This window comes from Denticeps clupeoides, chromosome 8 (genome assembly GCF_900700375.1).
Source record: "Denticeps clupeoides chromosome 8, fDenClu1.1, whole genome shotgun sequence".
Lineage (NCBI taxonomy): Eukaryota > Metazoa > Chordata > Actinopteri > Clupeiformes > Denticipitidae > Denticeps > Denticeps clupeoides.
In genome coordinates this window covers 20249857-20271932 of record NC_041714.1, presented here as the reverse complement: position 1 = coordinate 20271932, position 22076 = coordinate 20249857, and the positions used below count along the sequence as shown (strand labels likewise).

The 22076-nt window shown below is 44.6% G+C and overlaps 1 protein-coding gene across 5 annotated transcripts in view; it reads left to right on the top strand.

The window, feature by feature from the left end:
* kcnh1a (potassium voltage-gated channel, subfamily H (eag-related), member 1a) overlaps positions 1–22076 on the top strand; it is a 56765-nt gene that overhangs the window by 8288 nt on the left and 26401 nt on the right. For 2 of the 5 annotated variants that reach the window (XM_028988461.1, XM_028988459.1), the window contains 4 exons: positions 6610–6636; positions 8227–8656; positions 19709–19908; positions 21196–21448. In XM_028988461.1, coding sequence (XP_028844294.1) covers positions 6610–6636; positions 8227–8656; positions 19709–19908; positions 21196–21448 — 910 coding nt within the window. Of the gene's footprint in view, positions 1–6609; positions 6637–8139; positions 8657–19708; positions 19909–21195; positions 21449–22076 lie in introns of all 5 variants that reach the window. The other 3 variants (XM_028988462.1, XM_028988460.1, XM_028988463.1) reach the window with 2 other exon arrangements.

Sequence of the window (22076 nt, the reverse complement as noted above, 5' to 3'; positions counted from 1 at the left end):
AAACCAAACCAAAAAAAAAAAAGAATCAGCTTAACAACCAACACACCCAAGCTGTAATACTGCATAGCCCAGCTCATATATTCACAGTAAATATTTTCCTGATTTATGGCCTTCGCTGCCTTTCACTCTCTTACTCCATGTGTTGAGACTGCCGCGTGCTTCCATCCTCCGCAGCCCGTTAAGAAGGTTTATGGTCTCTGGGTGTAATTGCACTTGTTGTCCCTTCAGGGACAACTCAGGGTAAAATACAGCAGCTAGAACCGTTTCTGTCACATGCCCCTTTGTAAGCAGAGTTCATCTAAACAGCTGCTCAACAGTTCAGACAGATGCCCCTATTGCCCACACTAAATCAAACAAGGCAAAAATTGGAACATTCCAAAATGCTCGGGTGCATTTCACTCGTGTCCTCTCACCACCACCTTAGACTACAGTCCTGAAGTTTTTATGCTGAACGCTTTCATATCATTCACTCATGTTAATCCCACCGAGCAAAGCTCCCCGGGCACCTGTCATGGCCACCACTGCTCACCAAGGGTGATGGTTGAATACAGAGGACACATTTCGTTGTGTCACCGTGTGCTGTGCTGCAGTGTTTCCCAATGACAGTCACCTCACTTTCACTTTTCTTCTCGGATGTAGAAAATGGAGAATCTCTGTTTATTTTGTTGGCTTTTGTGTGCTGAGCTTGCCCTGTTTTGATGGCGCAGAAACCCACAGGAGAAGCGAAGTGCAGTGGGATGTGGGGACAAAGAATGGGGTGGGGTGGAGGAGGTGAATAAAAAGGGATAATCCGCTTCTCGCAGCCGCCTTGCGAAGGTGGCGTTCTGTCTGAGCGCGCGCAAAGACATCTGGCTTAATTGTGTTCAGGGGGATTCACGGTGCCTCCTGTTTAAATGAGCTCTCAGTGGAGACATTAGCTGCTTCCTGACATTGTAGCTGAGAGCTCTGAAGAATCGTTGGCTTCTACTGAGTGACTGGCTGTATGCAGCCCTGGCATCGCTGACAGGCTTGCAATGTTAAACAGTCTAGAAATGAAAAAAGATTGCCCCGGAATTTTCTGATATAGAAATGACACATATAGAAATGCCAATCATTCCCCCTTACTGCTATAACCTAACATTGTTGTTTGTATGATTTACAATTTGAATTAGTACATTTAAATGTGCCTAATTGTTCAAATGAATGCAATTTATTTAACTGTTAGCTTAGCAACACAGGTTCAGTTGTATAACTACATTACCCATGATGCCATGCAAGCGAGTCAACAGTCCTTGATTCGTCATTCGGTGCAGTTATACGTTTTCTTTGCTGGTTAGAGAGAAATTGTGAACACAGACCAAATATTTGTGGTAAATTGGAACAGAGCAGAGAATCACAAAATGCTCTAATGCTCTCAGTATTTGTGTTGCTAAATGCCTGGTCGTCCCGTTGCCGACCGCTAATTTGTTTGACTAGAGGTGCTTTTTCAGGACACACCGATAATTTCTTTGCTGCCGAAATGTGTTCAGAAAGCCTCCATTTCTTTCACATGTTTCATGTGTAGTTACAGCAAAAAGAAAGCATGGCAACTTAATAATTGAGATGAACTGTCTATGGTATTCATTACCATAGGTGTTAAGGTTAATTCGTTCATGGTTCGGAAATATTGATTGTTTTGTTGCTAACATTTCTTTAACAGACACAAAATTCACTAAAAAGGGTAAAAGCCTTTCAGCTTTGTCCAGACTTGCCATTATTCGATGGCTCTTATGTCCCCTGATCTTTTGAGCCTGTCATGGAGGTCAGAGGTCGTGTTGTGTTTGAAGCTTTTATTTCAGTATTGATCCAGCAGGTGAACTCGCAGGTGACACGCAACGGGGGAGCTAAACCACAATATTGCTGCACCATAAGATCATCATATGGACCAGCACGCGGCATTCAGTGTTTCGCTCCATTTCACCATTTATCTCTTGGGCAGAGGGTATTAATTACCAGTTGATTTCCCAGCTGAGGTATCGAGAATAGATATTCCCTCTGAATAACTGGATGAGGTATTAGAGAAAAGGTTTGGGCGCCATTTGCGCTCAGAGCAGCTACATTAATTGTCTCTTATTTTAATTTACACATGAAATGGAAAAAAGTTGATGCTGAATCTCTTTCGTGTGTGAGGAATAAGGAAGAAACGTGCAACAAACAAATATGAATTGAGATAAAAAAAAAATTATCGATTTCGACGGGTATGGAAAGATTATGGTGCTGAATAAAGACTTTTTGTTCAGAATGCATGTGGCAAAAATCAAAAGTTATCACAAATTACTTTCACATATTGAACGATGAAATTTTTTTCAATTGTTCCTGATATTGCCATACTGAAACGAAGACACCAGCGATAATGAACAGTTTATTAGCATATAACCTGCAAAAAAAAATAAATTTTTTTTTTGAGGCACTCTCCCTCTGCCACGATACTCTGGTTTTACTACGTACACACGATAAACCAAGGGAATGCTCCCCTCCTTCCCAAGTGTTCGTTTCATATTTCAATTTTAAAAAATGATGTGTAAACTACCGCGTGCCTGCCGTTGTATTTAGTCGGTGTGCTTTCCACCTACATTTCTCCGTCTCTCCCTGCACTCTCTGAATGAAGCTGTGCATGGTTAAACGTGAGACGCCATTGATTCGGTGGTGATCGATGCTCTGCATTGCTCTCTGCTGGTTGAAGCTGAGCCTGAGCTCTTCTCGAGTTTCTCACTCAATCGTTTTTTTTTTTTTCACAGCCTAATGATTTAAACAAAGTTGCCGGCTTGCATTTAATGGATGCAGGAATCAATGCTGGCCAGTGAAGATGCGAATGTGGTGTGTGTGTGTATACACATTCTGAGTGCAAAATGTGCATCGGTGCTAATGTAACGACTGTCTCTGTGAAACCTTTACAGAAAGTATTTGACAATTGAATTGCATTTTAAAGCCTCAGCAGTTTTTCACTGTGCGCCTTCCTCATTATCAGGAGTGGAAGTCATTGAAGGAGAAAGAGCCCCAGAAAACCCTTGCAGACTCAGAAGTCGAGATGTTGTGACTCTTGCACAGTGTCAAGATACTCAAAGTTAAAGGAATCAGTTAACTAAAAGACAACTTAAAGGAAATTAGTCTGTGTTTAATTCAAATAATATGTACCATTAATCAGGCCTGACTGTAGGGTTTTCTAAAAGGTTCAAAATTCACCTATACAAACCAGTGAAAAAACCCATTATCTACACTGCAAGCAATTTTGTTAATGTAACAAAAAGCCCCTGTCAAACATACATAAAATGCTCATTTACCTAAAGGGTTTATGGCAGAATATTTCCTAATTAACATCAAACAGTGACATGGTGTGTGTAGAGAAAGTGAATCTGTTCTCCTTTCATTCTCTGACCTGCTTGTGGATCATTAATTAATTAGAGACCAACACCCAGTTCCTCTAGATGATCTCTACATATCAACATCAGCATTATGTATAGATGTAGTAGAAGAACTGGGGTTTGGTCTCTCTCGCCCTATATATATGTACAGTACAGGCCAAAAGTTTGGACCCACCTTCTCATTCAACGTGTTTCCTTTATTTTCATGACCATTTACGTTGGTAGATTCTCACTGGAGGCATCAAAACTATGAATGAACACATGTGGAGTTCTGTACTTAACAAAAAAAGGTGAAATAAGTGAAAACATGTTTTATATTCTAGTTTCTTTGCTCTGGTTACTGCTTTGCACACTCTTGGCATTCTCTCGATGAGCTTCAAGAGGTCGTCACCTGAAATGCTTCTCCAACAGTCTTGAAGGAGTTCCCAGAGGTGTTTAGCACTTGTTGGTCCAGCTCACCCCAAACCATCTCGACTGGGTTCAGGTCCAGTGACTGTGGAGGTCAGGTCTCCACTTTTTGTTAAGTACGTGTTCATTCATAGTTTTGATGCCTTCAGTAGGAATCTACCAATGTACAAAATACCTTTAATTAGTTTCACCACTGCATAAAACATTAGCATAGTACTGTACTGTAGTGTAAAATTAGCCACTTAAATAACATGATAAAGGAACCAGGATCTGTACATACAGGGTGACAGATTAAAAAGGCAAAATCCAAAGTGTGGTATAACTGCTTGAAAACCACTTTAATATACATAGTTTCAGGACTCTATACCAGTCGTTAACACTGAGTGCACTGCTCTGACCGTGTCTCTGTATTTTCAAGGGACAAACAAGCCGGTCACATTTTAACGGCATTGGCATCGCGCACCTGCACGACTCCGAGGTCAGAAATTGGAAATTTCAACCGTGAAATTTCAATCTCTGTCTTGGAATGGAATGGAACTGCTTGTTGGTAAAGAAGCCCCTTGATGTTCTTCACGTTCTTTCTTTCCTTCATGCACACACCTAGACTGTACACCATGTTCCCACCGGCAGAGTGGCTCTCTGCTTGACACACACACACGCAAACACACGAGCGCGACCACGCCGCTTTCATGTGGCCCCCAGGCATATGGCTTTTCACCGGGGTTGTCAGCACTAATTTACTTTGATTAGCACCACAGCTCTATCAGGTCCAGGCTGCCGCAGCTTGAGCCGCTTTGAACGGAGCCCAGGCAAGCTGGACAGGGCAGGAGGGTGGGCCAGGGTTACATAACATACGCCGGGCTGGACCCGGGTTCTGCTCTGATGAAAGCTGATAACTGAAAGCTTGCCTATTCATTCTGACAGGGTTCGAAAGAGTGAGAAAGGAGAGAGTGAGGCAGAAGAGGGAGGGGCCTGTTTAGGATCCTGTGAATTGAGCTTCTCTGTATAAATCCAAAAGATTCTGAATTTTTGGGGAACTTTATGCACCCTTGAATCTTTTCTTGACCCACAGCTCTACTATCGCTGCAAAACAGCGTTACTGTCACTCCGAGGGGAAGAACGCCGGTGCACGACGTAGGGAAGTTTAATAAGGAGAAGCAAAAGAAATGGCACAAGGGCCTAAACAGAAACAGCAGCTCTCAACATTGTCTATCTGTAGTGACAGGCTAAGTCAGACAAAGCGGACGAGAGACAGAGGAACGAGGGAAGGCGAGGCCGATATGAAGCGTACAGCGATTACGTGTGAAATGGGAAGACAAAGACAGGCCAGGCGCACCTGAACCTTACAGTTACTCTCTATAAATCTTTTTTCACTCTTGCTTCATTATTTAGAGACTGTGGAAATATTTAATTGTTAAATAGCATCTAATGCACCAATTCATGTGGTTACAATATGTGTTGCCATGGTAACATTGAGAAATAGTAACCAACCAGGCCCGTGGCGCTCCTGCCCTGTGACCTTGTGACCCCTGTGATGTCCACTATAAAATATAAAGTGAAATATAAAGTGAAGTGATTGTCACATGTGATACACAGCAGCACAGCAGACGGTGCACACAGTGAAATTTGTCCTCTGCATTTAACCCATCACCCTGAGTGAGCAGTGGGCGGCCATGACAGGCGCCCGGGGAGCAGTGTGTGGGGACGGTGCTTTGCTCAGTGGCACCTCAGTGGCACCTTGGCGGACCGGGATTCGAACCGGCAACCTTCTGATTATAGGGCCACTTCCTTAACCACTAGGCCACCACTGCCCCCAAATGTGTCCCTCGTTGGTCCTTGTGTAGCCCTGTCTACACTAGGTAAAACTGTGTGTATTTTGTGTTTGATTGCATATATACAGTATCTATACAGTATATTGGTTCTGTTTTGGCTTTCATATATGGTTTATGTTCTGTTTTTTTTATCATTTTCATGTGGTGTTTTAAATAATTGTCATTTTGTTTTATACATTGACATGAATGATTGTCTTACATAACTGTTGTGCTGATGCACTATATTACAGTATAATGTTTTGAATGTTTCTAGTTATTAGGGGCCTGTGCTTATTACCGTATTTAATAAATGAGGTAAACCAGGTACGGATTATATATCTTAGACCGAGGTGACGCGGTCGCAGAAAAATCTATTTGGCAGCTTGTCACACTTTACGGTCGCAAGGCACAAAGCTAAGCAGAAAAAAAGGTGGCATCTGTCAGGAAAGACACCGGTTTTCAGGGCCTCTACGTTCCTCTTATCTCCCGCTCTCCTTCTTTGCCAGTCGGATTTGCAGGCGTAGCGCTAAACTGCCCCTGGACTTATCAGAGAACCTGGCGTCACTCCGACAAACCCGGAGTGACGGGCCTTAAGGAGGCACGCTGCGCCCGCCTGCACACGCACGGCCGACTCGTACAGCCTCTCCGTGGCCGTCCACGCTTTTCTATTCCTCGCGCCCCAAAATAGCCGGCGCGCCGTCGGCAGGAGGATTGATGATTTGTTGCCGCTCGTCAGACGGGGAACGTTTCTATTATTTCCAAATCGGGAACAAAAAACCCCGCTTTCACGCTCCGCCACGCCTGCTTGTTCTTAGCACGTCACACTTTTTTACTTTCAGAGTTTGCCTCGCTGCACTGTTCTTTTTTTTTTAATAGGCACTGTTTCACTGCACATGTTTTATTATTTGATCTCATGTTTGATTATTCATTTGATCTCTGTTTCTTCCTCAACCCCATTTTTCTTTTTGCATGGCCACTCGTCTTCCTGTCTTTGTTTGTGGGAAATGAAGAACTGGAATCACCGAGCTGTAACTCAAGTAGGATCTTCTTTTCCAAAACTTTTCCGGAAACTTGCCACCAGTTTCATGATATCAGCCATTTGGCAAATTCTTTCCAAAGATGTTAATTGCAGTGTCAGTCGGACTCATGTCTGCTTGAAACTATGTGAACACCTGTTTATAGAGTAGACTCTACGCTGCAGTAAAGACAGGGTCCATCCATGTAGCCCAGCAGTGTGATGATGGCACAGCTACATATAACTGGAACGATGGTGAGGAATATGCGTAGCCTTGTGAAATCGGAAAAAATACCACCACCACCAAAAAAAAAAAAAAATACAATTTTTAAAGTGGTTATGTGGGAGGTGCAGCCAACTGTGTTGCCACACAAAATGACTAAAAAGTCATTCCTAAATCAGTCAAGAGAACAATCATTTATTGTAAAAATTATTTAAAGTGCAAATAAATACATTTTTTTTAATCAGACTTTTAGCGTCTGACTTAATTTCACCTACATCGTCTGCCACATCTCACCCAATCGATAGATTTCAGTGAAAATATTGGGATCGTAACATTAAATGGGGGTCACATATTTTCAAGCAAGTCAATCAAAGCATAATTCTGTTAGCTATTTATTTTTTGATTTATCATTGTGTTTTATATTAATTTTGTGTTCTTTTGTGCCAGATATACTCATATTCCTATTTTTATATTCACTTTTTCTTATATGGCATTTAAATCAGATCATGCAAGATAACTTTATTGTTGCGGTTTATATTTGATTAAAATCTCACTGCACTGATAATTGGGATGTTCAAACAGGAAAAATCTGTTTAAATTATGGGAATTTAATTCCATTAATTAATCTCCCACTGTTCGTTCACACGGTTGATTCTCCACTCAGGGCTCAGTAATGAGGTTAATTAAAGAACCATGCATCATGCGAGAGACTCTATATCTCACGATAGAGCCTGACAGTGCAGAGAAGTTCACAAGAGTTGTGGCTAAAATAAATTTAAAATCACATTTGCAATTGGACTGAATGTGCATCCGTGAAATAATAAATTGTCGGGGCCTTTGAACAACATCACTCACAAAATTGCTGACCATTGTACCTCTCTTATTACCTTTCTGCCATTACTGTTGTCAGTGCTATATATTACATAATGTGCATTGCGTGCAGTGCATTGTGGGTAATGGGAAGGTGTGTATAATGAAACCGTCCACTGAATTCATGCCCTTCCACAAAATCAATGGCACCCACTTTTTCCTCATGTTCCATAGGGAGCAATTTCAGGCGCCCCCTATTACAAACCTGTTCCCCCGGAAAATGTGAAAAACATCCCATTAGTGTCATGATCAATCCAATCCAATCAAACTTTATTTGTAGAGAAAGACAACTCCTTCCACCAAGTAGGATCTGAGCCACTCCAAACTAAACAGTCGAGGAGGGACCGCATCATCCGGAAAGTCTGACGGCCTCAAATAGTCAATCATTTCTCATAGCAACAAACACAAGACCACAATTAGTCCATATTGTAGTCCATATATTTCCACAATTATGTCACAGGCTTCGTGAAGCAGACATGTTTCTTACTTTGTCTTTCTGCCTCTCTCTGTTCTCCCCAGGGTATCAGCAGTCTCTTTAGCTCTCTGAAGGTGGTCCGTTTGCTGCGTCTGGGCCGTGTGGCTCGTAAATTGGACCACTACATTGAGTACGGGGCGGCCGTGTTAGTGCTGCTGGTCTGTGTGTTCGGCCTGGCTGCCCATTGGCTGGCCTGCATCTGGTACAGCATTGGCGACTACGAGGTCATCGACGAAGACAGCAACTTGGTGAGGAAGGACAGCTGGCTGTACCTGCTGGGGGAGACGGTAGGGACGCCCTATCGCTTCAACGCCAGCGGCTCGGGGAAGTGGGAGGGCGGCCCAAACAAAGACTCGGTTTACATCACGTCCCTCTACTTCACCATGACCAGCCTCACCAGCATCGGCTTCGGCAACATCGCCCCCACCACTGACGGCGAGAAGATCTTCGCTGTGGCCATGATGATGATTGGATGTGAGTACAAAGGGAAAGTGATTTTATTGTGATACCCAGAAAGCACAGCGCACAGTGACACGGTGAAATGTGTCCTCTGTATTTAATCCATCACCCTTGGTGAGCAGTAGTCAGACATGAAAGGCACCCGGGGAGGAGTGTGTGGGGACGGTACCATGAGCAAGGGGATCTCAGTGGCAACTTGATGGTTTCATTCATTCATACCAATGTTCTAGCTTTAGTTTAGTGCTACTCACTCTCTTGTCCTTCCCCCAGAAGCACAGCACATGTGGCAAAGTGTGGTAATTGGTCTCGGTGAGTAATGGTAATGGGACTCTCTGACTGCAAATGCTGCAGAATTTGGATTTAAGTGAGCAGAGAATTAAGACTTTAATACAGTTTTACAAGGCCAGTAGGAGCTACTTTTGCTGCGCTTATAGCCCTAACTCAATATTAATCAGATTCCACAGGGGGGGTTTAACTCAGCTATGTTAAATCATGGCTGTGAGTCAGTGACATCGTGCCTCGCAATATATTTCCCTAATGCAGCAATCCAATAGGCTGAGCAGATCAACCCAGCCCAGGGGTTAGAGGTCACATTTCAGCCTCAATGGATTTGAGGGCGAGATCGATCCGAGCACATTAGCTCATTACTGGTCCGGTGCGGCTACGATCCAGAGCCGCAACGTACATCGTTGCACACAAGCGCACACAGGACGACTTGTTGCGCCACTTCACGTGTAAAGAGTTGGAGAGGGACCATCTCTGTCCTGATGAAAGGGGGAGGACAGAGCAGGACGGCGGGCGAGGCTGGATGTTTGATAAGACCCCGGGTGTAATGGAGTCAGTCGTGTTGTTGTCTCACGGCAGCGTTGTCAGAGTGTTTGATGAGGTCGTTCTCCCCGTAATGACTTGACGTTGTGGCGCTCGGGCTGCACGCTGCGGCGTGTTAGATCAAGACATATTAAGGAATGCAAATCGCGCCGGGCCCAAATGAGAATTCTGCCAGAGAACCCTCCCTGGGTTCGAGCCTGACCCGGGTCTTCCTCACTTCACTGGGGGCCATTTTACATCCTGGAACTCGCCCGGGTCCTATTTTATTTTTTGCATGCTGTTTACATTTACGGCATATACCACACGCCCTTATCCAGAGCGACTTACAATCAGTAGTTACAGGGACAGTCCCCCCCTGGAGACACTCAGGGTTAAGTGTCTTGCTCAGGGACACGATGGTAGTAAGCGGGATTTGAACCCGGGCCTTCTGGCGAGTGTGTTACCCACTAGGCTACTACCCACCCTAAATGCAGTTAGCACTCGTTGTGTCGAGTCACCACCCCCCACATTCAATAACAGGAGTGTTTCTTCTGAATTATTTTGAGATTGTGTGCATCCTGCATGCGTTATTGGAAAGGGACAATTTCTCTCCATTTATTTCTGGGTGACGTTGCTACTGGAAGGACCGGCCCAGTCGAAGATGGAGAGTTTGTTTACAGAAATGCAACATCTAATATCGAATTCATTTTAATACATTTAATACAGTTGGTATTGGGATAACGATGCAAATGAAGCTGTCAGTGAAGAAACATTATTCATGCCAAACACTGGAATGGAAATTGATCCCAATCTGTAACGAAAGATATTCTGCAAGAGCACAAAATCAGCATTAGCTCACGTGTCCTTCTAGTTCGTACATTTGAAGCAGCGGAAATGACCAGCTGAAAGGACAGGCGCCACTTTGACAGAGCCGAATTGTAATGGCGAGTCTCGGAAAGTGTGGCTTTTGGCAGGGTAATCTCGAGTGGCCAAGATTCACCGATGTGCATGGAGAGCAAAATCCGACCCGCGTAGCTTGATCCAAGAGTAGAGGTATTGTAGCTCGGATTGCTGGAAACGTACAGTGGGGTTTGGCAGAGGACCGGACGTTGACCGCCAAAGGCGCTTCCAGATGTCAACCCAACCGTGCGTCTGTGGAATGTGCTGGAAAAACAAGTCAGACACCACGTCACAAGTTAAAGCATCAGCTGCCAGGCAGGCTTCAGGCAGGCTTACAACTGTGCGAACACTGCTGGTCCCAATTGGCAAGTCACACGTGAACACAATGGCTCAAAAGTTCATGGGGTGGGAGTGTCGGCCCCATAGGGCGTGGCCAAGCACCACAGATTTCAGGCTGGGGCACCCACAGGTTAACGTTGCAGGAAAACATCACACGCTTTTTGGATTTGTCTATATAAGTTTTCCAAGTAAAAATTGTCATCAGCGGCATTTCTTGTGGGAACAGGACTCTAACCGAGTCAGCGGACGCTCACAGCGGCATTAATGTCCAGTGTCAGTGTCCTTTACAACGACAATAAACCAGTACTCATGCCTAGGACTGAACCTACTCCGGTACGAAGTGCATGGAAGGAAGTCCAACGCATCGGGAGAAATCAATCACTTCACTCTCCTGGCTGATGTAGTTAGTCTGCCCCCTGGTCAATTAAGGGTTGTCGATTGGTCTGGCGAAAACGCGGCCAGAGTACGTTGTTGGCAACGAGAGCCAACGACGAGAGTTAATTACGCCAAATCGAGGCCACCAAGGTCTACGAGTTGTGTTCAGTCAGAATGATCCATCCAATTTTCCAAAGCACATCCATCTTCAGGTTATGGGGAGAATTGAGCCAATTGGAACACGAGGAAAAACAGGGTGCCAGTCCATCAGGGTTATTACTCTGGAATGCATGGATATGGATTCCAGCTATGCATTAAAGCTCCAGTCAAGCTGTGAAATGCTCGAAGTTGGTTATATGAGAACGTGGCGGTGGCTCTGCTTACCGTACGAGCTCGATCGTTTCCACTGGCTGCCTTGGGATACTGCGAGCTGTGGGGAGACTGAACGCCTGCTTTGTCACCATGGTAACTGGTACCCTGGGCATTGGGTTGGGGAGTTTTCACTTTCACACTGTACGGATTCGACTTTGCAGTCTCGTTTACTTCGATTTCTCTTATAAAATCTTTTTAGTGACATAAATGCATAGAAGCCATGGCTAAAGAAAATTTGATCTAGTGGGCAGGCCCTGACACAACCGATAATTTGCCAAAATTACACACCTCGTTTTCTGGTTCAAAGGAGACTGACCTGAGCGCATTGAGGCTTTAATGAACTTTTCCAAAAGTAAACAGGACGGTGTGTGTTTTGGGTGGGTGTGAACCTGCGTTTGAAGTTGTGGGAGCGCTGCAGAAGCCCCCGTGGTGGCTTTCAGGAGACAGAAACACAAAAAGGCCCTCATCCGTTATTCATGCGGCTGCGCCATTTGTTTTGAAGTCTGCGGCTCTCCGCTTTAATATGCATTAACGAGTACAGTACTCAGATGCTGCAGGAACTCCTGGGACATGGAGCTCGGCCCAGACCACATTGCACACAGTACGGAATCTCCGTACCTCAGAAAATTGAAAAAAGCTCCCTGGAGATTAGCTGCTGTAAGATAACAGAAAAATGGGGGAAAAAAAGAGAAAAATCACTTAGAAGCGCCGCTCGTATTTAATCCTCCCTTTATATTCCTATCTCTCGTGTGTTACGTGACCGGGCCTGCACACGGCACACGTGACTCTGGCTCTGGGGCGAATAATGTAGCATGTAGCCATAATTAAGGGTCATTTATGAATTCCAAGTGAGGGACGAGTTAGATGGACAGGCGGATTATGCAATTTGGTTTTATTTTGACTGATGCCACAATTGCGGTGTGCAGAATGCATACCTCGGCTCCTCGCGTTGAATAAATTAGGGTTCCTCGTGAGACGTCAGCACTTGTCAGAGTCAAAAAATGCACTCGTGATTAATGCAATGGATGGAGGCTGAAACAGCGCAGTGCAAAAACTCTGCCCCTTTGAGGTGTCTGCTCTGCAGGTTCAAATGGAAGCCGGCCTATGGGATGATTAAATATTCTGTCACATATTCCTCCGGCCACTCTGGAAGGAGAGCTTCTGATGGGGTGTCGGTTTCACGGCCTTCCGCGTCCAACAGCATATATGCAGAAACAATTCAGACCGACCTTCCGGATTTTACAACCTTGCATTTAGGCTGTTTTTCGTAATGCATTAAAAAATTGTCACGGAATCCCTCCCGGCCTTCCGTACACGATGGTCTGAGCCTAATTATAAACTGCACTGTTTTTAATTGCCTTCTGGTCATGTTGGCAGGCAAACGTGTAGCGGTGCTGGAAAAATAGGTTGCATCATGATAGCGAACAGTGAACACACCGGATCCCGTTAATCCTGCACGGTTAAATTGTGTCTGGACCTTGTCAGTCTTCTTATAGACGTCCTGCCTGCACCAAGGCTGGATAAATTAATACCGCGGCGCTTGTGTGTGCCAGAAACTTGCCGTATATTTAGTTTGTTTGCCAGCGAGAGAGATTTATCTGTGCCCTGGTAAATTGAGTTTGGACGCTGCCGGCTCAGTTATACAGTAGCGAGCGTGGATTTAAATAGCTCGACCCTCTCGTCACCGGGAATTAAACAACGCAGTCGGGAGGTTGGTTACAGAAAGGAGGAGCCGCCCACGCCGACGGGCGTGATGAGGCCGTTTCTCCGCACCACAGCAGGATCACGGAGAAGCTGCGAAGTTCACGTCTCTAAAAACAGATTTTATCTGGTCCGTGAAATGAACTCTCACGTCCATCCACAGCACCCGCGTCTGTCCATTGCTGAGGTGTGAAAAAAAACGTTGGTTCTTTTTTTGCCACATATTTTCAGAATAAATCTTGGCTGTATTAGCGTCCCCTTGAAACAGCTCAGACAGCTTGTTCTTGGATGCCACGAAGGCGACCTCACACGCTCAAAGCAAATATGACAAGGCTAATAATGAAAGGTCAGCCAAAGGTCAAAGGTTATATCCATCTTCAACAGTTCAAAGTCAAAGGAGGGTTCTTCTTCACAAACCGCTGTTTACAGGACCAAAGTTAGTAACTATTCACAATAAATTAGTTAGAAGGACTTCTTGTTGTTTACCTTGGCCTTGTGTGGAATGAGAAATGATACAGGGATAATGTCAGTATCAGATAGAGCTGGGCAATATGTTTTTTCCTAAAATTGCACTGAACAGAAGACAACACAGATATTATTACAGTTTATTAACATACAAATTCATGAATTTCGCTGCCCTGTTTTCAGCCATTTTGCTCTTTGCTGAATCACGTCTCGTGTAACTTGGTGTGTTGCTTCCGTATTTCAGATATCCCAGCCTGTAAAAGCCTCTAGTCTGAGGTGAAATGTTTTACATTTGAATTTTTATTAGTTATTAGTTTTCAAAGTTTTGAAAAAAACTTGGAGAGAGTCTGGGGCTGCAAAATCGCGATTTCGGTTCGATTTCAATATATCGTTCAGCCCTAATCCCTCTCACTTTCCAGCTTTCCTCTGTCTCAGACAGACACACACACACATATACGCACAAATCCACTGGAAGGTCATGTTGCATTTACACAATCAGACTCTAATCCACTCTAAGAGCACTCCATCGTAATTAAGCAACATTTAGAGGGGACTAATGAAGGACACGCGCAGGTCATTCAGTCTCTTTGCAGGAGAATCGCCCCCAATGACGGTGAATATTGCTTCGTCAAGCACTGTTTTCAGTTGACGTTCTTCTCATTAAAGCTGAACGAAGGAAGCGAACCCTGCTGTGAAAACCCTGCCCCTTTCTTAATGCTAATTACCCCACATCCCACTCACACACAGCCCTGTCTGGACTGTAATTAATTATACCAGCAGCGAATTTAAGGAACTTATCTGGATCTGCGCTACTAACTGTCTCAACACTTTGCCATAAGATATTGGGAGGGTTTATTTTTTTTGCAGGTTAATATCATCGCGCAGAACCGAACCTGCGAAATTCCACACATGTAACCCTTGGGTGCAGATGCAATCATGTGAACGCCTTAATCCCATCAAATGAATCTGGATTGGAGGCGCGGAACCTGAAATAATCCGTGAGATTGAGTCACTGACTAGTCAAGCGCAGGTTTGACCGCACAATCCACACACAGCAGATTGAGACTGAGCAAAAGCGCCTGGGCGGAGTGGCCGGATCGATCTGTGTGTGCCATGGACTAACTGAGTAAATCCAGGAATTTCCATTATAGGGTTTATGCTGAAGTGTGAATCTGGCGACCAAATCTCTTCTAAATTGTGGGGTAGACCGAGCAGAGAAGAAAAGAAGCTCCCAGTTCAGCAGCATGTATTGGGCGAAAGGATCGGATAGATGCTATTTTCTTGCCGTGTCTGATTTAACTGGGCATAGCGGGAGAGTGAGCAGCGTGAATAAATAGAAATGGGGGCGAGAGCTCGGCACCCCAGTCTGTTGTAACAGATGTGATATCTGACTGAGAGAGGGTCAGCCACGCGCAGCACATCTCAGCATATTTTCTAACATACGTCTAAAATGGAAGTGTTCAGTCAGAGGCGAACGCTCCCCGAGGTCAGAGGCCAACTGCACGAGCACCCGAGTTAGGCCCGGCGCCGCCCCAGGATGCTAGTTCTAAAATATACAACCTAAAATGTACATACATGTTACAAATAAATGCAAAAAATGAACGGCGAGGCCCTGGTGAACACCCCTGCTCCCTTCACTACATAAAACCCATTACACACACGACATATTACACGCGGTTAGCTGAGCCCAAACTAGGCATTCAACAAAACACAAAACATTACTAACATAATTTACAATATTTACAGTGGACACTGCATGCGACGTACCAGCATAAAAGACATTTATATGACGGAGCATCGCTTTCACGAACTGGGGGGGAGGAAGAGGAAAAACACATGACAAGTACCCGGGGACTCGCTTTGGGACTCACGCACCTCTCCGCTGCACTAGTTGGCTGCAGCTGAGAGCTTTTTTACCCAGCAGCACTTTCTTCCCCGGCGGTATTAGCGCGCAATCGCGGCGCAGGGTCTTATGGAGCCCAACATCACGATCGCTTCCGGCGTTCGAAACCTGCTGATGAGTTTGCCGCAGTCACGTGGGCCCCGATTCCATGTGTTGGGTCCTCGGGGTGCGCCTCTGCAGGCACGTGAACTCCGTCTAGGAACGTTTTTCATCTTGCATCTTAAAAAAAAAAATGCTCAGAGCGCTCTATAATGTGGCCAGTGGTGAAAAGGAGAAATGACATCAAAAGGCACATTTCACCCCGAGCAGATGCAAATGCAAATGAAGAATGAAGGAGGATCTTTTAAGTGAGAGGAGTGTGCTGTGAGCAAACAAAATCACGCCACAAATCGATCTTCTTTTGTTTTCTTTTATTGCCTGGTTTTGCGGTCACTGAACATTTTGGAGGAAAGCGTGACAGATTATTGGCCATCACCAATGACTGTGTGTGGACGTGGCCAAAGGTGCTTGCTAGAACTTTCACGAGAGGGTCACCGAGTCACTTGAAGTATGAACTGTGCACCTTTCATTATGCTCTTCCAGTCAGACGTTTGGACGCCCCTACTCTGCGGCGGTTATGGAGACTAAGATGAAGCCATTTTGAAGAATCCAGTGCTAGAAACATATTTAATATTTGTTGTATCGGGAGAAAGTGAAGAATGTTTGATGAACCGTTTTTCTTCCCCTCTTTTTACGTTCTTTGTTCACTATCGTTATCATCAAAAGCAGCTTGATGAGATGCTCATTAACACGAGTGAATAATAAGTCCCAGTTGTTCAACTAAAGTTGGTGGAGAGAAGACAAGAGAGCGAAATTCTGCCATTACAGTAAAAGCTCCTGATTTGGAGAGATGCAAATCTTCAACATTTTGCTTATTACGTAACCTTGCGCGCGTTATTTCATAGTTCATAATGTGAAAAGTGCAAAACCCATAAATTAGGTGCGTCCAAATTCTATACTGGTAGTGTATAGAACTTATAACATTTTAAATTATTTTTCTGTCTAAGACACAGTTCTCCTGGGCAATATGGAGAATATTTTCCAATTCAGCCTTTCCATGTGATCAGTTCTTAATCGGCCTTTCTGGTTGGTTTGCTCGGCCGTGTTGGACATATGAGACGTGAGAGATTTATTACCGTTTCGCTGCAGCACTCATTAAACCGCTGACAGAACAGTTAATAATGTTTTTTTTTTTTATAAAGGTCAAGTGTCTGTCCTCTGAGCCAACCTTCTTCACACTTCATCTCAACATAATCAGATCAGTGTGCATGAACACCAGCCCCTCAATAAAACCGACTCAGTGTGTCAGCTTGATGGATTTGGTAATAATCTGTTAATTATCTAGCAATTACTACTTTTTATAAGTACGTGGCTGAGGTAACATTACAGTAGCAGCGTGTGTCCGTGCTCCTGACCGATTTTATTCCATTTTCGGGCCATTTATAGACTTAACTTCTGACCTCTGCCCCTAATGGTTGTCACTTTCCTCAGAGTGACGTTCTGGGAGACTGAGATTGAGATGGCAGCTTTCGGCGACTGTCACCTCAAAGTGTTTTGTGTTCCTGACCCTCCCAGGGTGTGTCTATGTATCCTCACCAGTGAGGGCTTCCTCTGTAATTTCACCACATGCTCATGTGTCATGTCGGCCCTCTGACAGTCAAGAATGCATCAAATCTTTACTTTACTTTACATTACTTTACTTACAGGAGGAAGACACCAGCAGTTCTCGTTCGATTTCTATAGATTTTGAGTTTACAAAACTAATAAAGAGTCCTGACAAGGCTCAACTTGTCAGAAAAAGAACATGCTCGGAAATTGTTAAGTGCTAGACGAAGAAAATTTTTTTTATTTTTTTTTTTTATTTTGTGCAGTGTGTACGCATGTGCATGTGTAAGTGTTAGATTTGTCTGAAATACTTTTTGAACAAGTGGGTTTTAACTGCTTCTTAAAGGTGGTGGTGGTCTCGGCTAGTGGAATGGAGCAGGGCAAGTTGTTCCACCAGCCAGGGACAACAAAGGAGAACAGAGTCGATTGGGATCGGAGACCCCGTGAAGAGGGAATTTTCAGTCTCATTTCATTTGCAGATCTGAGAGGGCGTGCAGGGGTGTAGCTTGGGTCTCCACTGAGCTCCACTGAGATGGTTGGCGGTTCAGGTTAACATTTTTACATTACGGTTATTTCGCCGGTTACCTACTATGGAATACACAGGTACAGATATACACTCACACACAAGTATAAGTACCATAACTCTCGCTGGACTCGTTGCCCGTGCAACTGGCCATGGCGGGCAGTCCCAAGACCAATTTTGCTGTGTGACTTATTAATACAAACGATGTGATAATTACCGTGACAATACCATGCGGCCAATGACGGTGCCTTGGTGAATGGTGAAATGATGCGGGATATTTAGAGGCACATTTCAAGCAGCTTTGTGCCATCTGTTCATAGACAGTGAGAACTATACAAGAGAAACAAACATTCTGAGATCAGTTATGTTCAATAACGTCGTAAAACACTGCTCTTCCACAGAATTTATAGTTTATTTATGTATTTATTGACCACACAGTGGCCTGGTTTTCATGAATACCGTGAGAATATTGGCCTTTGTATAGTGGTTGGTTGGCCTTTCTGCTTGGCTGACAGTATTAACTGCAAGCTGCAGTAGTGGAATTTTTTGAAGTTCTACCCCGTTATTGACCGCACTGTTATGCAGTTAAGTGGATGTATATGCATGTGACTTAGGATGTCCTTGTGCATACCAGGAAAGTCTGACTCCCCTGATTGTATAAATAATGACATTTTACTATTTATGCATGTATTCAGGTTGATTATTTGACTTTTTAATGGCAGATTATACAAATTAATTATGAAAGTGTCATTGTCTCAATACCACACCTTTTCCAGGTGTGGTAGTTCTGGGCTTCTGTGAGCATGGCAGATTTACTCTCCCTGAAATGTGTAATAATTGCGTTATAATTGAACATTTTCTATTTCCTTCTGTTCTCCATTGTAATCACTTCTCTTCGCCTTTTTCTGAACTGCTCTACTGATGCATCCTCAGTCCTGCATTCTGAGTGTCTGTCTGTGTCTCTCATTCTCATTGCTAGTGCAGATGAGAAATGAAACAGCCCCTGAAGGGCTGTCTGCAGCTGTCAGCTGCCCAGTTCAAGTGGTTGGAGCTGAGATACTTTGACATTTTTTATATCCTCTCTCATGCTCTGACACTTGGTGCGCGTTCATTCTGACCACTTAGCCTAAATCTGAGTACAATTTGCATGATGCTCATGTGAAAAACCCAGTTATGAAACAAACCAGAGGGTCACCACAGCCACCACCACCATTACAACTACAGCTCCAGGGATCTTCAAATGGACCAGTAACATCATTACGGACACCTTATCTAGACCATGACACTTAATACATCCTGGACTTCTCCAACCCTACAACCGTAGGACTTATTATTATATCATATCCAACCCTGCACTGACACTGTTTGCAGGCTCACTCTACCCTGGAAGGGGGTCCCTCTCTGTATCACTCCTTCCCAAGGTTTCTTCCTTTCTTTTTTTCTCTCTCCTAGAGTTTTTTCGTGTGGAGTTTTTCCTTGTGTGCAGAAGGGTCAAGTGTGGGGGGTGTCAACTGTAGGGCCTGTCAAAGCCCATTGAGACATACTGTATGTGATTTTGGGCTATATAAGAAATAAATGTTGATGTTGTTGTTGAGTGGACTGACATGGACAGAGTGTTACACCTGGCATACCCAGTACCCAATAAAACAACTGAGAGGTACATATCGGGAATTTTGAGGACCTGTTCATATTCTGCCACCAGTGATGTGTCCATTCATTCATTCAGACACCTCATGGGCAACTGGTAATGCAATTGTAGAAACTGGAGTGATATTAAGGAGAATGGGATGCTGGATGACTTACATTTACATTTACTTCAATTTTAAGCTCACTTCTAGTCCTATTTAGTATGGAAAAGTCATAAGTCAATTAAAAACAGACAACACAACCCATTAAATCACATTTAGTTTTGTTTGTGCACTATGTGCTTCTGTCACCTTGAGGTTTGGCTCTATGTCACTTCGCATTACTTCCTGTTGTCATAGTTTGAACTCTGAATGATCTGATTTGGATTTTGGCTTCTCTTTCTTTCCACTAGCTCTCCTGTATGCCACCATCTTTGGTAACGTGACCACCATCTTCCAGCAGATGTACGCCAACACCAACAGGTACCATGAGATGCTCAACAGTGTGAGGGACTTCCTGAAGCTCTACCAGGTGCCTAAAGGCCTGAGCGAACGTGTCATGGACTATATCGCGTCCACCTGGTCCATGTCCAGAGGCATCGATACAGAGAAGGTACAGCATACTGTAAACCATGTTTAATAACTGTCTATACTATCTTTCTGAACGTTGCAAGTTATAGCCTGTCCCCTACAATTAGATTTTTTTGAAGGTGATTTTTTAGCGTGTTTTTTCTCAAAAAAAACAAATTCTTGAGAGATGCCCATGACTTGACTAAAGATTAGGCAGTTCAAAAACCCAGCCGGATGCTATTTCTGGACTTCAACGTGTCTGGTTGCCCTAAATGGTACTGATTTCTCTTATTCATGGGTGCCATTATTGATGCAAAGGTGACAGCAGTGTTGGGAAATAAAAACTGCCACCAGTATTTGTTGTGACATTACGTGAAAGATTTTTGTGTCATTTTTCCAAAAATATGTGCCTTCACGAAAATACGCAGTAAGTTGCCAATTTTACCAGCCTTGTTGGAGAGACTGTATGGGGACTGGCTTTGTGTTTGTCAGGGCTGTCCAGAGCGTCAACTGAAGGGCCAGTTGTCATGTCCTCTGGATGGGATGCCTCTGATATCATATTTGAAACAGACAAGAAAACTTTTGAAAAGACGGCTGTGGAACACAAACATCCTTCACTTCTCTCCATTTTAAATGTCTGTTTTCCCCCCCCCCCAAAACTTGCATATTTAACAGCTACACTGAGGCAAGGCACAATCACGACAGAAAGCCTGAAGGACAGCGAACATACCTAATGTTCAGAACATATTTCTGTTATATTTCTTCTTGCCACATTATTCATTATACATTTCACTTGTTTTATAGGGCTTTTTTGTGCTCGACACTTGTGGACACTTTACGTCATTGTGGAACTTTGTTTAAATGCTACATGTAGCACCTGTTTACAGAGAAAACTCGTTTCGCTTCACTATGCGCCGTCTCGCGAATGTACCCGGAATGACAATAAAGCTCAACTTGAACTTGGTTGCAAGAGATACCTGTACTGATTAGGAGGCGGGGCTGGGTGCGTAATAGCAGGCTTTTATCGTTCTTTCAGTCAGCTCACCCCCGACCCAAACCCTCTCACCCCCCCACTGACCTACCCACTCAGCACTGAGTCATTCGCGCCTTTCAAGATTTTCTCTCTACGTTACCGTGACAACTGCTTCCTAGCCGGGGCTCGAGCCGACTAAAGGATGCTTTGGTGGTGCGGGTGGGGCTGAGGTTGCTGAGGAGCGAGCTCATGAGACAGAGCCGAGCTAATCCCATCAAATATGCATCCAGAGCCTTTCATTTTCTCCCAACACACACTCTGTCTTCCCTTCTCTTCTCTCCACCCCTTTCTTCTCAGGTGTTGCAGATCTGTCCCAAGGACATGCGCGCGGACATCTGTGTCCACCTGAACAGGAAAGTGTTTAAGGAGCACCCGGCCTTCCGACTGGCCAGTGACGGCTGCCTGCGGGCCCTGGCCATGGAGTTCCAGACCATCCACTGCGCTCCGGGCGACCTGATCTACCATGCGGGCGAGAGCGTCGACAGCCTCTGCTTTGTGGTGTCCGGCTCCCTGGAGGTCATCCAGGATGACGAGGTGGTGGCCATTTTGGGTGAGTGTGTGAACGCTTTGGTCGAGGTGTGTGTTTGTCAGTTCTGAAATCAGATTAGGCAAAAATCACCATCTAGAATCACCATCTAGGACCCACAGGAACCCTGTATTGCTACCGATGACCAACATTTACCAACCATATCAATGCACCATGACACAGGAAGGACCACCATGTGTACCATGAGGTGGTTCAACGAAATGTGTCCTCTGCATTTAACCCATCACTGATCAATGGGCTCAGTGTGTGGTGACGGTACCTTGTTCAGTGGCAACTCAGTGGAGGCTCTTTATTCCGATTACGGGTCCACTTCCTGACCCACTAGGTCACCACTGCCCCATGAAGAAGAATGGGCAACTCAACATTTTTCTCCAACCTACCGGAGAGCAGGTGTTCTCACCAAAATCTGGGACCAGGGCTGCTGATTCCCCAGCAAAAAGAAGAAACGTTCTGTAACCTTGAGACGGAAACCAGTACATGGTAGATGAAAAGAGAGTGCTGGAGCCGGGGAGGCTCATTACAACTGAATCAGTCCTTCAATTGACTTGTGTCAATGAAACGCCAAAGTGGTGCTTGAGGCCTGTTATAACCGAGAGGTGAGACATACCGAGGCGCAGAGAACAGCGCGATC